Source organism: Dasypus novemcinctus, chromosome 18, assembly GCF_030445035.2.
Source record: "Dasypus novemcinctus isolate mDasNov1 chromosome 18, mDasNov1.1.hap2, whole genome shotgun sequence".
Classification (NCBI taxonomy): Eukaryota; Metazoa; Chordata; class Mammalia; order Cingulata; family Dasypodidae; genus Dasypus; species Dasypus novemcinctus.
Window position 1 is genome coordinate 44,384,923 of NC_080690.1, and position 18,626 is coordinate 44,403,548.

At 38.3% G+C, this 18,626-nt stretch overlaps 1 protein-coding gene across 1 annotated transcript in view; it reads left to right on the forward strand.

The window, feature by feature from the left end:
* The first annotated feature begins 11,976 nt into the window (after positions 1–11,976).
* MYLK3 (myosin light chain kinase 3) overlaps positions 11,977–18,626 on the forward strand; it is a 79,362-nt gene continuing 72,712 nt past the window's right edge. The window contains exon 1 of the mRNA XM_004479674.4: positions 11,977–12,180. Within this exon, the coding sequence (XP_004479731.2) occupies positions 12,163–12,180 (18 nt within the window). The 5' untranslated portion in view covers positions 11,977–12,162. The remainder of the gene's footprint in view (positions 12,181–18,626) is intronic.

An 18,626-nucleotide genomic window follows, 5' to 3' on the forward strand; every position in this document is an offset into this window, starting at 1 on the left:
GGAAATTTCATAGGTAAGCATAAAATCCAGTATTGTACTTTTGGTTTGGTTCATAACCTCTCTATTTTTCATGTATTAAAAATGTTAACTGGATGTGGCTCAACTGATAGAGTGTCTGCCTACTGTATAGGAGGTTCAGGGTTCCAACCCAGGGCCTTCTGGGTCAAGTGGTGAACTGGCCCACATGCAGTGCTGCTGCACGCAAGGAACACAATGCCATGCAGTGATGTCCCTCACATAGGGAAGCCCCACGCGCAAGGAGGGTACCCTGCAAGGAGAGCCACACCACGCGAATAAAGCACAGCCAACTCAGGACTGGCACCATACACACAGAGAGCTGATGCAGCTAGATGACACAACAAAAAGAGACACAGATTCCTGGTGCCGCCAAGAATGCAAGCGGACATAGAAGAGCACACAGCAAATGGACACATGAGAGCAGACAATGGGGGTGGGGGGGAGGAGAGAGAAATAAATAAAATAAAAATCTTTAAAGTAAAAATATATCAAATATAAAATTATCGTATCCGGCAGCAATTCCACTTTTAGGTATGTATAGGAGATGTCTAGAAATAGCAAATCCACAGAGACAAAGTATATTAGAAATTACCAGGGGGTGTGGAAAAGGGGAAAGGGAAGTGTATGTTTGATGGATAAGGAGTGTGTGTGAATACAATAAATACTTTTTAAAAGGGGGCAAAGGATTTGAGTTGACATTTCTCCAAAGAAGATATACGAAAGGCCATTAAATACATTAAAATTTGCTCAACATCATTGTCCATTAGGGAAAAGCAAATCAAAAACCACAAAGGTAAATCACCTCACACCCACTGGGATGGCTAGTATAAAAAAGGAAACATAATGAAAGTGTTGGTGAGGATGTGGAGAGATCGGAATTCCCATGCATTACTAGTGGAAATGAATGTAAAATAGTGCAGACACTTTGGAAACAGTTTGGTGATTCCTCATAAAGTTAAAGATTGAATTATATGATACAGCAATTCCACTCCTAGGTATATACCCCAGTGAACGAAAAGAAAAAATTGAAAACACGAACTCAAACAGGTATTTGTCAGCCAATGTTCATAGCAGCATTATACAGATTAGCCAAAAGGTGGAAACAACCTAAACATTCATTAACAAATGAAAGGATAAACAAAATATGGCATATCCATACAATGGAAAGGTATTCAGCAATAAAAATGAAGTCCTGATCCTTGCTACAACATGGATGAACTTTGAAGACATGATATTGGGTAAAATAAGCCAGGTACAAAAGGGCAAATATTTTATGATTCCACTTATATCAATTATCTAGAATAGCCAAATTCATAGAGATAGAAATAGAATAGTGATTACCAGGGGACAACAGGGTTATTTATTGCTTAATGGGTCTGGTGTTTCTGTTTGGGATGATGAAAATATTATGAAATAGATGGTGAATTACACTGTGAATGTAATGCTACTGGACTGTAAACTGAAAACTGGTTTTAATGGTAAATTTTAAGTAATAAGTATTTTCCACAAAAAAAATATGTTAAAGGAAAAGAAAAAAAAGAAAAGAAAAGAAAGAAAAGGGGCCTCTATAACTGGAATGGCTTCTCCCAGCAAAAATTCTGACTAGGCACTTTAAGCATGGGGCAGGAGAGGCTGGTAGGAATTCATTTTCTGGCTGAGGTCACCTGATTGCACATGAGTGTTTTACTTTGGGGCACCAAACTGATGACTAGAAGACTGAGATTCTCTAATGTGGAATGTTTAATTTCTTTAGAAAAGTGCTGCCAAGGATTTGTCTGTTAGTTTTACCCTGAGAGTAAATACCATCTGCTTGCACTTGGTGGGTGTGTGTATGGGGTGAACTGCAGGGTGTGGTAGAGAAAAGCAGATGGGTACAGTTGATCCACCATCAGAGCTTGCCCTGACTCCCAGGAGCAACCCTCCTTCTTGGCAAATCTCATAACCTCGTTCTGGGCTATGACTCTCTAGGTCTTGTTTATCTGTTAACATTCTCCCATCACCATACATTCTAGCTATGTATAGACTCTCTCATCACTAGGTGATGCCTGTTCTCCTCAAGATATGTGTTTATTCCTCTTTTTTACTTCTGTTTCTTAATACAAAGTATCAAGAAATGTCTGGTTCATGAACAAAAGAAAAAAAAAAAAGGGCCACATTTTCTGTGGTTATCCCAGGATTTATCTTTCCAGTGAAAGAATTGTAACAAAAATACATTTAAAAAAATAGTATGGGATGGGGGGAAAATATACCAAACGTAAGATAAGGAATATAGTTGGTAGTAATATTTTGACAATGCTCTTGTATAGTTTGAAACAAATGTTTCACACCAATGCAAAGAGTTGGTGGAGGGGTGATGTATGAGACCCCTGTGTGATGTTATGTATGTTTATTTTGTAAGTTCACAATCTTTACTATACACTTATTGTTTATGAGTGTTCATGTATGAATGATATACTTCAATAAAAAAACAAAAAAAAATTTTGTAGTACTTACAAAAAGTATACAAGTAATACACAAAAACACGCTTGTATGAAAATGCAAATGAAAAAGCATATAGACCCTAAAGGGAAAATGGCTCTTTTTTCCTTTTCCCCCACCCCGATTCTGCTCTCTTCCCAAGAAGTAGCTACTATTAATAACTGAGTATACATCCTTCTCGATTATCACTAAGAGATATAAGTGAATAATATTTATGGCCATCTGTCTAATTATTAGTCTGCCTTTTTAATTTAGATGGGATCACAATTGTATGTGTTGTTTTATGGATTACTTCTTATTTATTAGAGAAGTTGTAGCTTTACGAAAAATCATGCATAAAATACAGAGTTCCCATCTACCACCTGTGATGGTTAGGCTAATTTGTCAACTTGGCCAGGTAATAGTGCCCAGTTGTTTAGTCAAGCAAGCCCTGGCCTAATGGTTACTGTGAGAACATTTCAAGGACTTAAATCATCACTAAATTGATTGTATCTGTGGCTGATTACATCTACAATCAACTGAGATTGCCTGCAGCAATGAGAGAAGTCTCATCCAATCAGTTGAAGGCTTTAAAAGGAGACATGATCATTTCAGCCGTCAGAAGTGAGAATTTTCCTCTCTACTTCAGTCAGCCAGCTTCTCTTGGGGAATTCATCGAAAACCTTCATTCGCGTTCCCAGCTTGTGGCCTGTCCTATGGTATTTGGATGTGTACATCCCCACGGTTGCATGAGGCAATTTTATAAAATCTCATAGTATTTACAGATGTCTCCTTTTGGTTCTGTTTCCCTATAGAACCCTGACTAATACACTGCCCTATTATTAACATCTTGAAATAGTGAGGTACATTTATTAAAATTCATAAAATAACATTTTTATTATTGTGCTATTAAATATAGTCCATAGTTTACAATAGCATTCGCTGTTTGCATTGTACAGTCCTGTATTTTGTTTTTAACTTTTAGTCTAGTAATATATATACAACCTAAAATTTCCTTTTAGCCCATTCACATATATATATATTCACATATATAGTTGAGTGGTGTTAATTGCATTCATAATGTTGTGATGCCATCACCACTATTTACTACCAAAACTTTATATGATCAACCCAAATAGAAACTCTACACAGTTAAAGCATTAACTCCTCATTCCTACTTCTGGCCTATCTTCTGGTAACTTGTATTTTAGATTCTGACTCTATGAACTTGTTTATTCCAATTATTTAGTGTCACTGTGGTCATACAATATTTGCCCTTTTGTGCCTGATTTATTTCACTCAGCATGATTTCTTCAAGGTTCATCCATGGTGTTGCATGTGTCACAAAGTCATTCCTTTTTAAGGCTGAATAATATTCCATTGTAAGACTATACCACATTTATTGGTTGATGGACACTTGGGTTGCTTCCATCTTTTGGCAATTGTGATTAATACTGCTATGAACTTTGGTGTGCATGAGTCTGTGCTTTCATGTCTTTTGGATATATACCTAGAAATGGGTTTTCTGGGTCATATGGTAATTCTATACCCAACTTTCCAAGGATCTGCCAAACTGCGTTCCACAGTGGCTGCACAACTTTACATTCTCACCAACAATGAATGAATATTCCTATTTCTCCACATCATCTCCAACACTTGTAATTTTCTGCTTTTTTTTTTATAGTAGCCATTCAAGTGAGTATGAAATGGTATTTCATTGTGGTTTTGATTTGCATTTCTGGATTACTTTTTTACTTGACCATATGTCTTGGATAGCTTTCTTTTTTTAAAAATTTTTTAAAAGATTTGTTTATTTATTTCTCTCCCCGTCTGTTCTCTGTGTCTATTTGCTGCGTGTTCTTTCTTTGTCTGCTTCTGTTGTTGTCAGCAGCATGGGAATCTGTGTTTCTTTTTGTTGTCTCATCTTGTTGTGTCAGCTCTCCATGTGTGCAGTGCCATTCCTGGGCAGGCTGCACTTTCTTTCACACTGGGCGGCTCTCCTTACACGTGGGGCTCCTTGCACGTGGGGCTTCCCTATGCAGGGATACCCCTGTGGGGCACGGCACTCCTTGTGCGCATCAGCACTGCACATGGGCCAGCTCCACACAGGTCAAGGAGGCCTGGGGTTTGAACCGTGGACCTCCCATGTGGTAGACAGATGCCCTAAACACTGGGCAAAGTCCACTTCCCTGGTTGGCTTTCTATGTCAGTAGATGTAGAGCTATCATTCTTTCCCTACTGGTTGACATTTAAATACTTTATCATTTTTTCATTAATCCAATTTATAGTTTTCCTTTTCTAAAATAGTTAAATCTATTACTTTCTTGTTTCATTGATTCTTAGGACACTTCCCATTTAAACTGATATTCTTGTCGTATTTGTAAAGAATCCCAATGCATTAAACTGAAAACCTAATTGGATGAAATATAGTAAATTGAACATATAATAATAATGCATGATAATATTTATAAGTGTAGTTAAAAATCCACCAAATCAAATACTAAAACTTCTTTGTTAAAATTCATGTTACCCTACCCCAGTTGCTAAATAGACCATAACTAAATCACATTTGTTTTGCTCAGTTAGGGAGACATGCCTGTTTGCATTTCTTTTCCCCGAACATACTAATAATAAACACCCAATTTTAAAATATTCTTGTTTCTTCCCTGCTGTTCTTTTCCTACTATTTTCTGTCCCTTTTTCTTGGTTTATTCTACTATGCTCTAAGTTCTTGCTTTATAGGTCATTCCTTTTGTTATAGGCCTTGAAATTGGAATCAGTTTAATCTTTAAGTTGACCAACAGACTGTTTATTTCCAGGTAAATCCATTTAAAAACAGCATATAGGATCATCTTTAAAAACAAAATTTTATTATCTTATTTCTTAAAAGATACATAGATCACACAAAATGTTACATTAAAAAATATAAGTGGTTCCCGTATACCCCACTCCCCTCAACCGCCACTCCTCCTACATCAACAACTTCTTTCATTAGTATGGTGCTTTCATTGCATTTGATGAATACATTTTGGAGCACTGCTACACAGCATGGATTATAGTTTATATTGCAGTTTACACTCTCTCCCAGTCCATTCAGTACGTTATGGTGGGATATATGACATTTTGTCTATGACAAAAATATACATTTTGGGGATTCAAATACACTGGAGGAAGCTCATTGTCTTCTTTGGAAAAACAGAAATTCTTTGCATGGCCAGATCTGGGGGGCTTCGTGTTGTTCCACACTGAAAGATTTTTTTGGTTTATTTGTTTTGTTTTTAAACTTTAAAATTTTTTTTTTATTTTTTAGGAGGTACCAGGGAATGAACCCAGGACCTCATTCACAGGAAGCAGGTGCTTGACCACTGAGTTATATCCACTCCCCTAAACTTTTTATTTTGAAATACTTTCAAACTTACAGGTCAGTTACAAAAACAGTACAAAACCCATACAGGGAACTCCAACATGCCCCATCTCAGATAACCAGATCCATCAAGATTAATATTTTGCCACTTTTGCTATATCATTCTATCTACCCATCAATCCATCCCTTATCTATCTATCCATCTTCTATCTACCTACCTATCTTTTTATCAATCCAGTTTCTAAATACTTGAGTGTAGGTTGTCTACATCATGCTCTTTGAACACTTAATGCCACTATTTACATTCTTACATTTATTTTATGTAATCACTTAAGTGCAGTTATCAAGTTCAAGAAATTTAACATTGATTTAAAGCTTACAGTCTATATTCAATTTTTTCACATATCTCAATAATGTCTTTTTGAGCCTTTTCTCCTTCTTTATTAGATTCCATCTAGGAATGCAATGCATGTATTGCATCTAATTGTCATTGTCCCTTTAGATGTTCTTCAATTTTTAAAAAAAAATTATATATACAGCATAAACTAATTCTAACCCACTCTCAAGCAGACTGTTCAGTGGGGTTAATCACATTTACAATGCTGTAGTACCCCCACCATCTTCCATTACTATACTCTCTCTTCTCTCCAAACAGAAACCTTACACCCATAATAAACTAACTCCCCATTCTTCTGTCCCCCTCCCCCAGTAATCTATACTTTACTTTTTGTCTCTGTGAGCTTGTATATTCTCTGATACTTTCTTTGTAGTTGCCATGGGGCTTAAATTTAACATCCTAAACCTATAACAGTGTCGATTGCTTTGATACCAACTTAACTTCTATAGTACATACAAACTATGTTTCTATACATCCCATCCCACATCTTTATGTAGGTCTTTACACTAATTACATGTTTATACATTATGAACCTAAAACCACTGATTTATCACTACATTTTAAAACTTGCCTTTTAGATCTTGCAGGAAGTAAAAAGTGGAGTTACAAACCAAAATTACCACAATATTGGCACTTATATTTACCCATGTTTTCACCATCCTTGGAGATATTTATTTCTTTAAACATCTTTGATTTGTTATCTATTGTTCTTTCCTTCCCACCTATTGAACTCTCTTTTGCATCTCTTGTAGAGCATGTCTAGTGATAATAAGGTCCCTCAGCTTTTGTTTATCTGAGAATATCGTAATCTTTCCCTCAGTTTTGAAATCTAGTTTTGCCAGATAAAGACTTCTTGGTTGGCAATTTTTTGCTTTCAGCACTTTAAATATGTCATTTCACTGGCTTCTTATCTTCGTGGTATCCAATAAGAAATCAGCATTTAGCCTTATTGAGGACCCCTTGTATGTGACACATTACTCCTTTCTTGTGGCTTTCAGAATTCACTTTATCTTTGGTGTGCAACATTTGATTATAACATGTCATGGTGAAGGTCTTTTTGGGTTTATCCTGTTTGGAGCTTGTTGAATGTCTTGGGTGTGTATATTCATGTCTTTTGCTAAATTTGGGAAGTTTCCAGCCATTATTTCTTTGAATATTCTCTCTGTCCCTTTCTCTCTTTCTTCTACCCCCCTCCCCAGGACTTCCACAATGTGTATATTGTTACACTTGATGGTGTCCCACAGGTTCCTCAGACTCTGCTCACTCTTCTTCATTCTTCTTTCTGTTACTCAGACTGAATGATTTCAGTTGTCTTATCATCCAGTTCATTTATCTTTCTTCTGCCAGCTCTGCTGTTGGAAATCTCTGGGGAAGTTTAAATTTCTTTTACTATGAACTTCAGCTTCTTTTGATAATTTCCATCTCTATTGATATTCTGTTTGTGTTCATCTACTGTTTTCCTAAACCAAAAGCTTTTGAAAGTTCTAACATGTATACATTAGTATTGACTTTCATTGGCTCTGTGGTGGAATAACTTTACTCCTGCTTTTTCCTTTACTTATCTGTAGAAGCCCAGTGTTCACCTGGGCTTCCCTTTGCAAGGTTAGGTCAGAACTCCAGCTTACAACCTGCTTTTAACAACAAGAATGGCAACAGTTGCCATTTACTGAACATATTACTATGTGCAGGCACTGTAGTATTCATTTCACATTCATTATCTCATTTAATCTTCAAAACAGCCGTATTTAGTTAGGTTTGATGGGGGAATTGAGGCTCAGAGAGGTTTAGTTACCTGCTAAAGTCACAAAGAATGTATGTGAGCTGGGCTTCAAATTACTCAGTGAATGTTTATGAACATATGAGGAGAGAAACCTGAAGGCACTACTTACTAGCTGGCAACTGTGGTAGACTAAATAATGGTCCCAAAGATATCCATGTCCTAATCTCTCATATCTTTGAACGTTACTCTCAATGGAAAAAAGGACTTTGCAGATGTGATTAAGGATCTTGAGGTGGGGAGATTACCCTGGATTTCCTGGTGGGCTCTAAATGCAGTCACATGTATTCTTGTCACATGTATATAAAAGAGAAAAAGAGGAAGATCTGACACATGCACAGAAGAGGAGGCAGTGTGACCATGGAATCAGAGATTGGAATGATGCAGTCACAAACCAAGAAATGTGACAGCCACTAGAAGTTGGAAGAGATAAAGAACTGATTCTCCTCCAGAGCCTCTGGAGAGAGGGTGGCCCTGCCAATTGATTTCAGCCCAGTGACACTGATTTCAGACTTCCAGTTTCCAGAACTATAAGAGAATAAATTTCTGTGGTTTTAAGCAAGATCACAAAGTGTGTGATGTTTGTTACAGCAGCTGGAGGAAACTAATACAATGACTTTGTGACTTTTCTTTGCTTCACTTTCCTGATATGTAAAATGAGGATATTAAAGGTACATACCTAGAATTTAAAAAAAAAAATTATAATGGGGGAGGCAGATATAGACCAAGAGGTTGAGTGCCTGCTTCCCATGTATGAGGTCCTGGGTTTGATTCCCTGTACCACCTCCTAAAAACAAACATCCTAAAAACAAACAAACAAAAACCCCAGCTCTCATTGGGGAGTGGATGTAGCTCACTGGTTGAGCACCTGCTTCCCATGTACAAAGTCCAGGATTCAAACCCAGGAACCTCCTAAAAAATAGTAGTAATGAATGTTTAAACCTATCATTACTATTTTATTTTCCTATTAATTGAATTTGTCAATATATTAGCCTTCATTTTTGAAGAAGTTTTGGACAGAGGGCTTCAGCTATAGCAGGGGAGGAGCATTGGTGTAGGATATCATTGGTGGTGGATGCATGAGAGGGAGTTAACCTGAGCAGGCATATAGGGTATATAGATATGCTTGGATGTTTGTTGGGTGTTGACACAGTGGATAGAAATTCACACGACAACTGCATTCCCCAACGGAACAGCTACACTCCTGCAAATGCAAGGGCAATGACCAGTGAAGAGAGATGGTCCAATGATGGGCCCTTGATACTGATGATTATGCTTATGAATCTATTGCTCCTGAAATTTCAACTTGGCCTAGTGTTGCAGGGTGCCCAAGAATTACCTCCTGAGACCTTCCATATTGCTCAAATGTGGCCACTCTCTAAGTCAACTCAGCATATAAAGGTATTACCTTCCCCTCAGTGTGGGAATGACTCCTGGGGATGAGTCTCCCTGGTGCCCAGGGATTACTACTAAGCACTGGCTGGTGATGCAACTAGTAAAAGACCTTGAATAAAAGGGAGAAATGGTAAAGACAAATGAGTTTATATGCCTAAGAGACTTCAAAATGAGATGGGAGGTCATCAGAGGGGTCGCACTTAAGCACCTCTCAACAGGATCTCAGAGACAGTCAAAATAGATACAACCCCAGGTAGTGGTACTCCTGAGGGCCACAGAGACACCCAGGTCCTATGGTGATGGCAGATGGCTCCGGAGTTCAGTGCCTTGCCAGTGGGCCCTACTTTGGAATTTGTACTCCTGAGTGTGATGGAGTTGGACTCAGATGTGACTTCTCTACAAACGCCTCTTCTGTTCCTTTTATTGAACCTGTGGTTTGTGTAAGGGTTGGTGTATGCCCAGGAGACTTGGATCTCTGGACTGTCCATGTGCCAGCTGGGCCTTGAGCCTCAGCAATGTTGTAGCACCTACTATCCAGGTCGTTGGACTTACCCAGGTCAGCTGACAGGGAGGTGAGGATGGACAACCACCACACCAAGGAACCAAGAGAGTCTACAACTGTGGACTGAGGCCCTGTCTCAATTGAAGGTGGAGTAGGCCTCGCCACCCTAGGGTCCTCAGGATGGAGGAATAAAATATGGGCTAGAGTGGATTTACTGGTATTCTACTATAGAATTATTGTGACTCTAGCAATGGAAGAAATTATATCATTGATGTGGAGACAGCAGCCACAGGAGTTGCTGAAGGTAGGAAGAGGGAAAAGAAGGTGTGATATGGGGACATTTTTGGGACTTGGAGTTGTCCTGAATGAAATTACAGGGACAGATGCAGGACATTATATGTCCTGCCATAGCCCACTGAGTGGACTTGGGGAGACTGTAAACTACAATGTAAACTATAATCCATGCTGTGAAGTAGTGCCCCAAAATGTATTCATCAGTTGCAATGAATGTACCACACTAATGAAAGAAGTTGTTGATGTGGGAGGAGTGAGGGGTATGGGGAATGGGGTATATGGGAATCTCATATTTTTTAATGTAACATTTTGTGTGATCTATGTATCTTTTACAAATAAATAAAAAATATCTTTAAAAAATAGTAAAGGGGGAGCAGATGTGGATCAAGTGGTTGAGTGTCTGCTTCCCATACTTGAAGTCCCGGGGGCACCTGCTTCCCATGTACAAAGTTCACACCCTAGTACCGCCAAAACAATAATAGTAATGAATATAGAATTCTTGACAGGATGCTTGGAACATGGTAAATGATCAACAGAGATAAGGTATTAGTATTCCTGATGGACCCTGATAGGGTAGTATATATGGGGTGCTCTGATGGTACATGGGAAGGTCAATCAACCTATCCTCAAGTTCATATGATACACATGGCCATCCAGTAAGTTAAACAGGTCGTTTTAGTATAAAAAAACTAATTGAAATTAATTATAAGGGACAATATATGACAGAGAATTGAAAAAAAATTCTATTTCCAATTTCTAAGAGTGACTATCAGGAAGTGGATGTGGCTCAACAACTTGGGTACCCACCTACCACATAGGAGGTCCTGGGTTTGGGTCCTGTTGCCTCCTAAAAGAAGATGAGCAGATGCTGCCTCCCACTGTAATGAGCTTAGATGCCACTCCCACTCCAGCAAGCAGAGGCCAACAGACACTGCAGCCTGCGGGCAGTGGATGTGGCTCAGGCCACTGGACACTTCCCTCTCATGTGGGAGGTCCTGGATTCTGTTTCTAGTGCCTCCTGGTGAAGGCAAGCAAACAGTGAGCAGACAGTTGAGAGAACCATCTGGGCAAGGGGGGTGGGAATAAATAAAAAAATAAAATAAATAGAATAAATCTTTTTAAAAAGTGAATACCATCCTCAGAGGAACATTTTTCAAACTCCTGCTACCCACTGGATGCTCTTAGAACTTTCTTATTTTTCTGGATCTGATTCTGAGTGGTCATTCTAGGATGCATTGTTAATTCTATGATTAATAGAACATAAAAATAAACACTGCCACTGGAAATTGGAAGTGTAAATTCAAGGAGGCAGCAGGTTATCAGGAACATAATTGATGACCAGCACACTTTGCTGTGCTGTCCGTAGAAATGTGCAGTGGGTGGGCTGCACTGGTCTCGGGCCTGGGTCCCAGATGTCTAAGGGTTATTTTTCCTCAGCTCTGGACTGAAGCGGTCCCTGCAAATTTGCCTTTGAGGTGTTCCCAGTTGTTCACCCAGCTCCAAGAGGCGTCATCACCTTGATTGTGGGTTGCTCTGGGCAGCCACAGAGGAGTTGGCAAGGTGGCCTGGAGTGGCTCTCAGGGGGCCAGGCCAGCTGACACATGCCACTTAGGTTTCCAAGGAGCCAAGCTGTCCCCACTCACACACGGCTGATGCACTTGTGGCTAAATGCAGTGCAGCCAGGGCTCTGGGCCATATTCAGGGCAGGAAATAGAATGCCCCTCCATCACCAAGGAAACAATGGTTTGCGTGCATGATTTAAACTGGGGCCAAAGGAACGGTCAGAAGAGGAAGGGAGGGAGGGAGATCAGAGGGCTGCTTGCAGGGATTTTGTCTTGACAAGCCATTTAACTGTCCCCATGTTTAAGTTTATCTGCATATAAGATGGAGGTAACAATGTTTATCCATCTCACTGGGGACATACAAAAACACTATTTCTGACAGACCATTGGGGATCCATGGAAGGAAGGTGGTATGTAAGTGCAGATGATAAACTTACTGTGTGTTTGTGCTTTTAGTAGGTGCATTAGGATGTGTAGATTCTCCAGAAAACACTTTTGGATTAAAAAACACCAACCAAAAAAACTAACAGCTCTGGGATTTAAGTGCATGCATTCATCTTTGTCAGGTTTGGGGGTCTTGCATGTGTAACTCAGATTTCAGAACTGTGTTCCACTTCTTGCTGTGATTAGTAATACTCAGAGGTGCTTCAGTCATTTGAAAATGTCATAATTTGTGATTGTTGCCAAATGTTTGCCTTTTTAAAAATTCCCAAATTAATTGTACCATGTCGTTTACGTGAAGTTTTTCCTTCCCAAGTTGGAAGAGAGCAAAAATCTATTTGAAAAAGAAAGTGCAGGGAGGAATAGTTGCTTTCCCCCCGTGGGGCTCTGCTATTTCTAAGGAATATCTTATGTGTAAGTGTTTTTTGCTCATTTCAGGCTAAGCAGTTGACCTCTGACCTCCCAATAAGGTTATTAAATGTTGTTTTCTTTTAGCTGGAGTCCTGAGGGAGCCTATCACTCTGTGTTCTTGGTTAATTAAACTTCTCTTTGATTTGTCGTCTCTATATACAGAAATTCCTAAAGGCCCAGGTGAATGGTGACTATTATAGAAAAACATACTTTTGTTTAATAACAAATATTATACTTCACTGTAAAAAATTAGAAGATAAGATGAAATGCAGAAAATAAAGATTATCTGCAATCTTATGCAGAGTTAACCATACTGCTGAAAGATTTTCTGAGTATACATTGTCTATTTTAAACAAAAAATGGGATTCTAGTGTACTTGCTGCTTTGTGACCTGCTTTTGGGGTGATATCCTCAACTACCAGATCTGGGAAGACCCATGGGGAGGGGTCCTGTTTCTGCTGCTAGCATACTGGGGCCTCAAAACTTCAGTTGGCACTTGCAGAAGAAATTTCAAAGACTTGTCCTCTCAGATACCCCTCTGCTTCCTTAGCTTTCCTGTGTTTTGACAACAGCACATGTCCCCCGGGGTTGGGGGGTGTTGGGGGTGGGGTGGGGTGGAAAACACTTGGGGATTTTAGCTTCTCTGTGGATGCTAGTCCCAGGCCCTCTCAATAGACCTGTACCCTGAAGCCAGGTCCACCCTTTTTTTTTATGTTAACAGAATTTGATTAAGGTATAACTGACATGAAGTGCAATGCATGACTCTTACGGTCCATTGAAATTTTTCTATTGAATCATTTCTCTTTATTAGCTGAAATAATTTTTTTAATTAGAGAAGTTGGGGGTTAAAAAACAACCATGCATCCCATATACCACCCTATTATTAATACCTTACATTGGTGTGGAACATATATTACAATTGATGAGGCATATTTTTATAATTGTACCATTAGCTATAATCCAAGGTTTAATTTAGGGTTCACTGTTTGTGTACTATAGTTCCATGGACTTTGTATTTTAAAATTTTTATTCTGTTACCATATATACAGCCTAACATTTCCCTTTTTAATCATATTCAGCTATGTATTTTGGTGTGGTTAATTGTGTTCACAATGTTGTGCTACCATCACCACCATCCATTACCCAAACATTTCCATCATTCTAAACAGAAACCCTGTACATTTTAAGCCTTCCCATTCCCAATCCCCACCCCATCCCCAGGGAACCTTTATTCTAGATATTGAGTATATGCATTTGCTTATTCTAATTATTTCAAATAAATGAGATCATACTTTATTTGTCCTTTTATGTCTGGCTTTTTTCACTCAACATGATGTCTTCAAGGTTCATCTGTGTTGGCACACGTATCTGGACTGCATTCCTTTTTATCACTGAATAATATTCCATTGTTATGTATATACCACATTTTGTTTATCCATTCATCAGTTGATGGACACTTGGGTTGCTTCCATCTATTGGCAATTGTGAATAATGCTGCTATGAAAATCCATGTGCAAATATCTGTTTGAGTCCCTGCTTTCAATTCTTTTGGTCTATACCTGGTAGTGGGATTGCTGGATCATGTGGTAGTTCTATACTTAGATTTCTGAGGAACTGCCAAACCGTCCATCTTACCTTCCATCAGCAATGAGTGAGTGTTCCTGTTTCTCTGCATCCTCTCCAACACTTTTCTGTTTTTTTGTTTTTTTTAAAGCAGCCTTCTAATGGGTGTGAAACAGTATCTCATTGTGGTTTTGATTTGCAATTCCCTGATAGCTAACAATGTGAAGCATCTTTTCATGTGTTTTTTGACCATTTGTATAAATTCTCTGGAGAGATGTCTATTGCCCATTAAAAAAATTTTTCTTTATTATTGAGTTGTAGGTTTTCTTTATATATTATGGATATTAAACCCTTATCAAATATGTGGCTTCCAAATATTTTATCCCATTGAGTATGTTGTCTTTTTTACTTTGTGACAAAGTCCTTGAGTCACAAAAGTTTGTAATTTTGAGGAGGCCCCATTTTTAAATTTTTTCTTTCATTGCTTGTGCTTTGGGTGTAAAGTCTAAGAAACTATCGCCTAAGACAAGATCATGAAGATGCTTCTCTACATTTTCTTCCAGGAGTTTTAGTGTCCTGGTTCTTACATTTAGGTCTTTGATCCATTTTGAGTTGATTTTTATATAAGGTGTGAGGTAAGGGTCCTCTTTCTTTTTTTTAAATGGTGATCTAGTTTTCCCAGTACCATTTATTGAAGAAAGTATTCTTTCCCAATTGAGTGGTCTTTGTTACCTTGTGAAAAATCAGTTGGTCTTAAATGTGAGGGCTAATTTCTGAGCTCTCAATTCTATTCCATTGGCCTATATAGCTGTCCTTGTGCCAGTACCATGCTGTTTTGATTACTGTACCTTTGTAATAAGTTTTAAGATCCAAAAGTGTGAGTTCCAGCTTCATTCTTCTTTTTGAAGATGGCTTTAGCTATTTGGGGGCCATTACCCTTCCATATCAATTTTCCATTTCTGCAAAGAAGGTTGTCGAAATTTTGATTGGGATTGCATTGAATCTATAAATTGCTTTCAGAATGATGGACATCTTAACAATATTTAGTCTTCCAATCTATGAAAGTGGAATGTGCTTCTATTTATTTAGGTCTTTGATTTCTTTTAGCAGTGTTTTTCAGTTTTCTATGTGCAAGTCCTTTACATCCTTGGTTAGATTTATTCATAGATATTTGATTCTTTTAGTTGCTATTATGAATGAATTTTTATTGAGTTCTTGATCTGAATGTTCTTGAGTTCTTGGGTATAGAAACACTTCTGATTCTGGGGTATTGATCTTGTGCCCCACCACTTTGCTGAATTCATTTATTAGCTGTGAGCTTTACCATGGATTTTTTCAGGATTTTCTGTATATAATATATCACCTGCAAACAGGGAACATTTTACTTCTTCCTTTCTAATCTAGATGCCTTTCATTTCTTCTTGTTGCCTAATTGCTCTGGCAAGAACTTCCAATACAAGGTTGTGTAATAGTGGTGACAGAGGGCATACTTGTCTTGTTCCTTATCTGAGGAGGGAAGCTTTCATTCTATTACCATTATGTAGGATATTAGCTGTGGGCTTTTCATATATGACCTTTATCATGTTGAGGACATTTCCTTCTACTGTTAGTGTTCTAGGTGTTTTTGCCAAGAAGAGGTGCTGTGTTTTGTCACATCCCTTTTCTGTATCAATTGAGATGATCAGGTGGTTTTCTTCCTTCATTGTGTTAATGTGGTGTATTACATTAATTGATTTTCTTATGTTGAACCAACCTTGCAAAGTAAGGATAAACCTCACTTGCTCATGGTGTATAATTCCTTTAATATACTTTCGGATTCAGTTTGTTAGTATTTATTGAGGATTTTTGTATCTATATTCATAAGAGATGTCAGTCTGTAGTTTTCTTTTTCTGTGGTATCTTTATCTGGCTTTTGTATGAGGGTGATATTGGTCTCATAGAATGAGTTAGGTAATATTCCCTCCTGTTCAATTTTTGGAAGAATTTGAGCAGATTTGGAGGTTTGATAGAATTCCCTTGTGAAACCCTCTGATCCTGGGCTTTTCTTTGTTGGAATGTTTTGGATGACTGATTCAATCTCTTTACTAGTAATTGGTTTGTTGAGATCTTCTATTCCTTCCATAGGTAGTTTGTGTGTTTCTGAGAATTTGTCCATTTCATCTAGGTTATCTAATTTATTGGCATACAGTTTTTCACAGTATCCTCTTATAAACCTTTTTATTTCAGCATGGTAAGAAGTAATGTCCACCTTTTTATTTCTTTTTTTTTTTTTTTAAGATTTATTTATTTATTTAATCCCGCCCCCCCCCCTCCCCAGTTGTCTGTTCTCTGTGTCTATTTGCTGCGTCTTGTTTCTTTGTCTGCTTCTGTTGTCGTCAGCGGCACGGGAAGTGTGGGCGGCGCCATTCCTGGGCAGGCTGAACTTTCTTTCGTGCTGGGCGGCTCTCCTTAAGGGGCACACTCCTTGCGCGTGGGGCTCCCCTACGCGGGGGACACCCCTGCCACTCCTTGCATGCATCAGCACTGCGCATGGGCCAGCTCCACACAGGCCAAGGAGGCCTGGGGTTTGAACTGCGGACCTCCCATGTGGTAGACGGACGCCCTAACCACTGGGCCAAGTCCGTTTCCCACACCTTTTTATTTCTGATTTGTATCCTCTTTTTTCTCTTTGTTAATCTAGCTAATGGTTTAATAATTTTATTAATCTTTTCAGTGAAACAACTTTTGGGTTTGTTGATTCTCTGTTTTCTATTTAATTTATTTAATTTATCTCTGCTCTAATCTTTGTTGTTTCCTTCCTTCTGCTCACTTTGGGTTTAGTTTGCCCTTCTTTTTCTCCTTCTTCCAGTTTTAAGGTTAGGTCTCCAATTTGAATTTTTTCTTCTTTTTTAATGTAAGCATTTAGAGCTATCAGTTTCTCCCTCAGCACTGCCTTTGTTGCATCCATAAGTTTTGGTATGCTGTGTTTTCATTTGCCTCAAGATATTTTCTATTTTTGCTTGTGATTTCTCCTTTGCTGATAGATTGTTTAAGAGTATGTTGTTTAATTTTCACATATTTGTGACTTTTCCATTTCTCCCTCTGTTATTGATTTCTAGCTCCATTCTGTTGTGGTCAGAGAATATACAGTATGATGTTAATAATTTTGAATTTACTGAGACTTGTTTTGTGGCCTATCCTGCACTCACTGCACTCAAGAAAAATGTATATTCTGTTTTGTTTTGGTTTGCTTGGGAAGCAAAATGTTCTGTATATGTCTGTAATGTGTAGTTGGTTTAGAGTATTTTTTGAGTCTCATCTTTCCTTATAGATCTTTTGACTAGATGGTCTATCCATTCTTGAGAGTGGTATATTAAAGTCTCCTATTAATGTGGAACCATCAGTCTTTCCCTTCAAATCTGTCAGTATTTGCTTCATATACTTTTGGGCTCTGCTGTTAGGTGCATATATATTTATAATTGTATCTTTTTGTTGAATTGTCCACTTTATTAGTATTTGTCTTTGTCCCTCATAACTCTTTTTACTTTGAGTCTATTTTATCTATAGTAGTATAGCTATTCCTGCTCTCTTTTGGTTAATGTTTGCATGGTATATTTTTCCCATCCTTTCACTATCAACTGGCTTTATCTTTTACTTTAAGGTCTCTTGAGGACAACATAGAATTGAATCATGCTTTTTGTAATCCATTCTGCCAATCTCTGCCTTTTGACTGGAAAGTTTACTCAATTTACATTTAAAGTCACTACTGATAATGCAGGACTATTTTCTGCCATTTTGCTATTTAGCCTTTATATGCTTTATATCTTTTTTGCTCCTTAATTTTTCCATTAATGCCTACTTTTATATTTATTTGTTTGTTGTTGTTGCTGCACGATATTGAGTACTTTCTCTTTTCTGTCTGGATATATTTTTCATCTATTTTCCTTATGATTACCATGGTGTTAAAATTTAACATAATAAATACATAACTACCATATTTGGTTTGATAACAACTTCAATAGCATGCACATATACTTTTCTTATACCCTTCATTCTCCCCCACCTATTTTTTGTACTTGTTACCACTTTTATCTTTGTATGCTGTATGTCTTAAACCACCAATTTTTCATTACTTTTTATGCATTTGCATTTTATTTTATTTTTTTATTTTTTTAAAAGATTTATTTATTTATTTAATTTCCCCCCTCCTCTGGTTGTCTGTTCTTGGTGTCTATTTGCTGCGTCTTGTTTCTTTGTCCGCTTCTGTTGTCGTCAGCGGCATGGGAAGTGTGGGCGGCGCCATTCCTGGGCAGGCTGCACTTTCTTTTCACGCTGGGCGGCTTTCCTCACGGGCGCACTCCTTGCGCGTGGGGCTCCCGCACACGGGGGACACCCTTGCGTGGCACGGCACTCCTTTGTGCGCATCAGCACTGCACATGGCCAGCTCCACACGGGTCAAGGAGGCC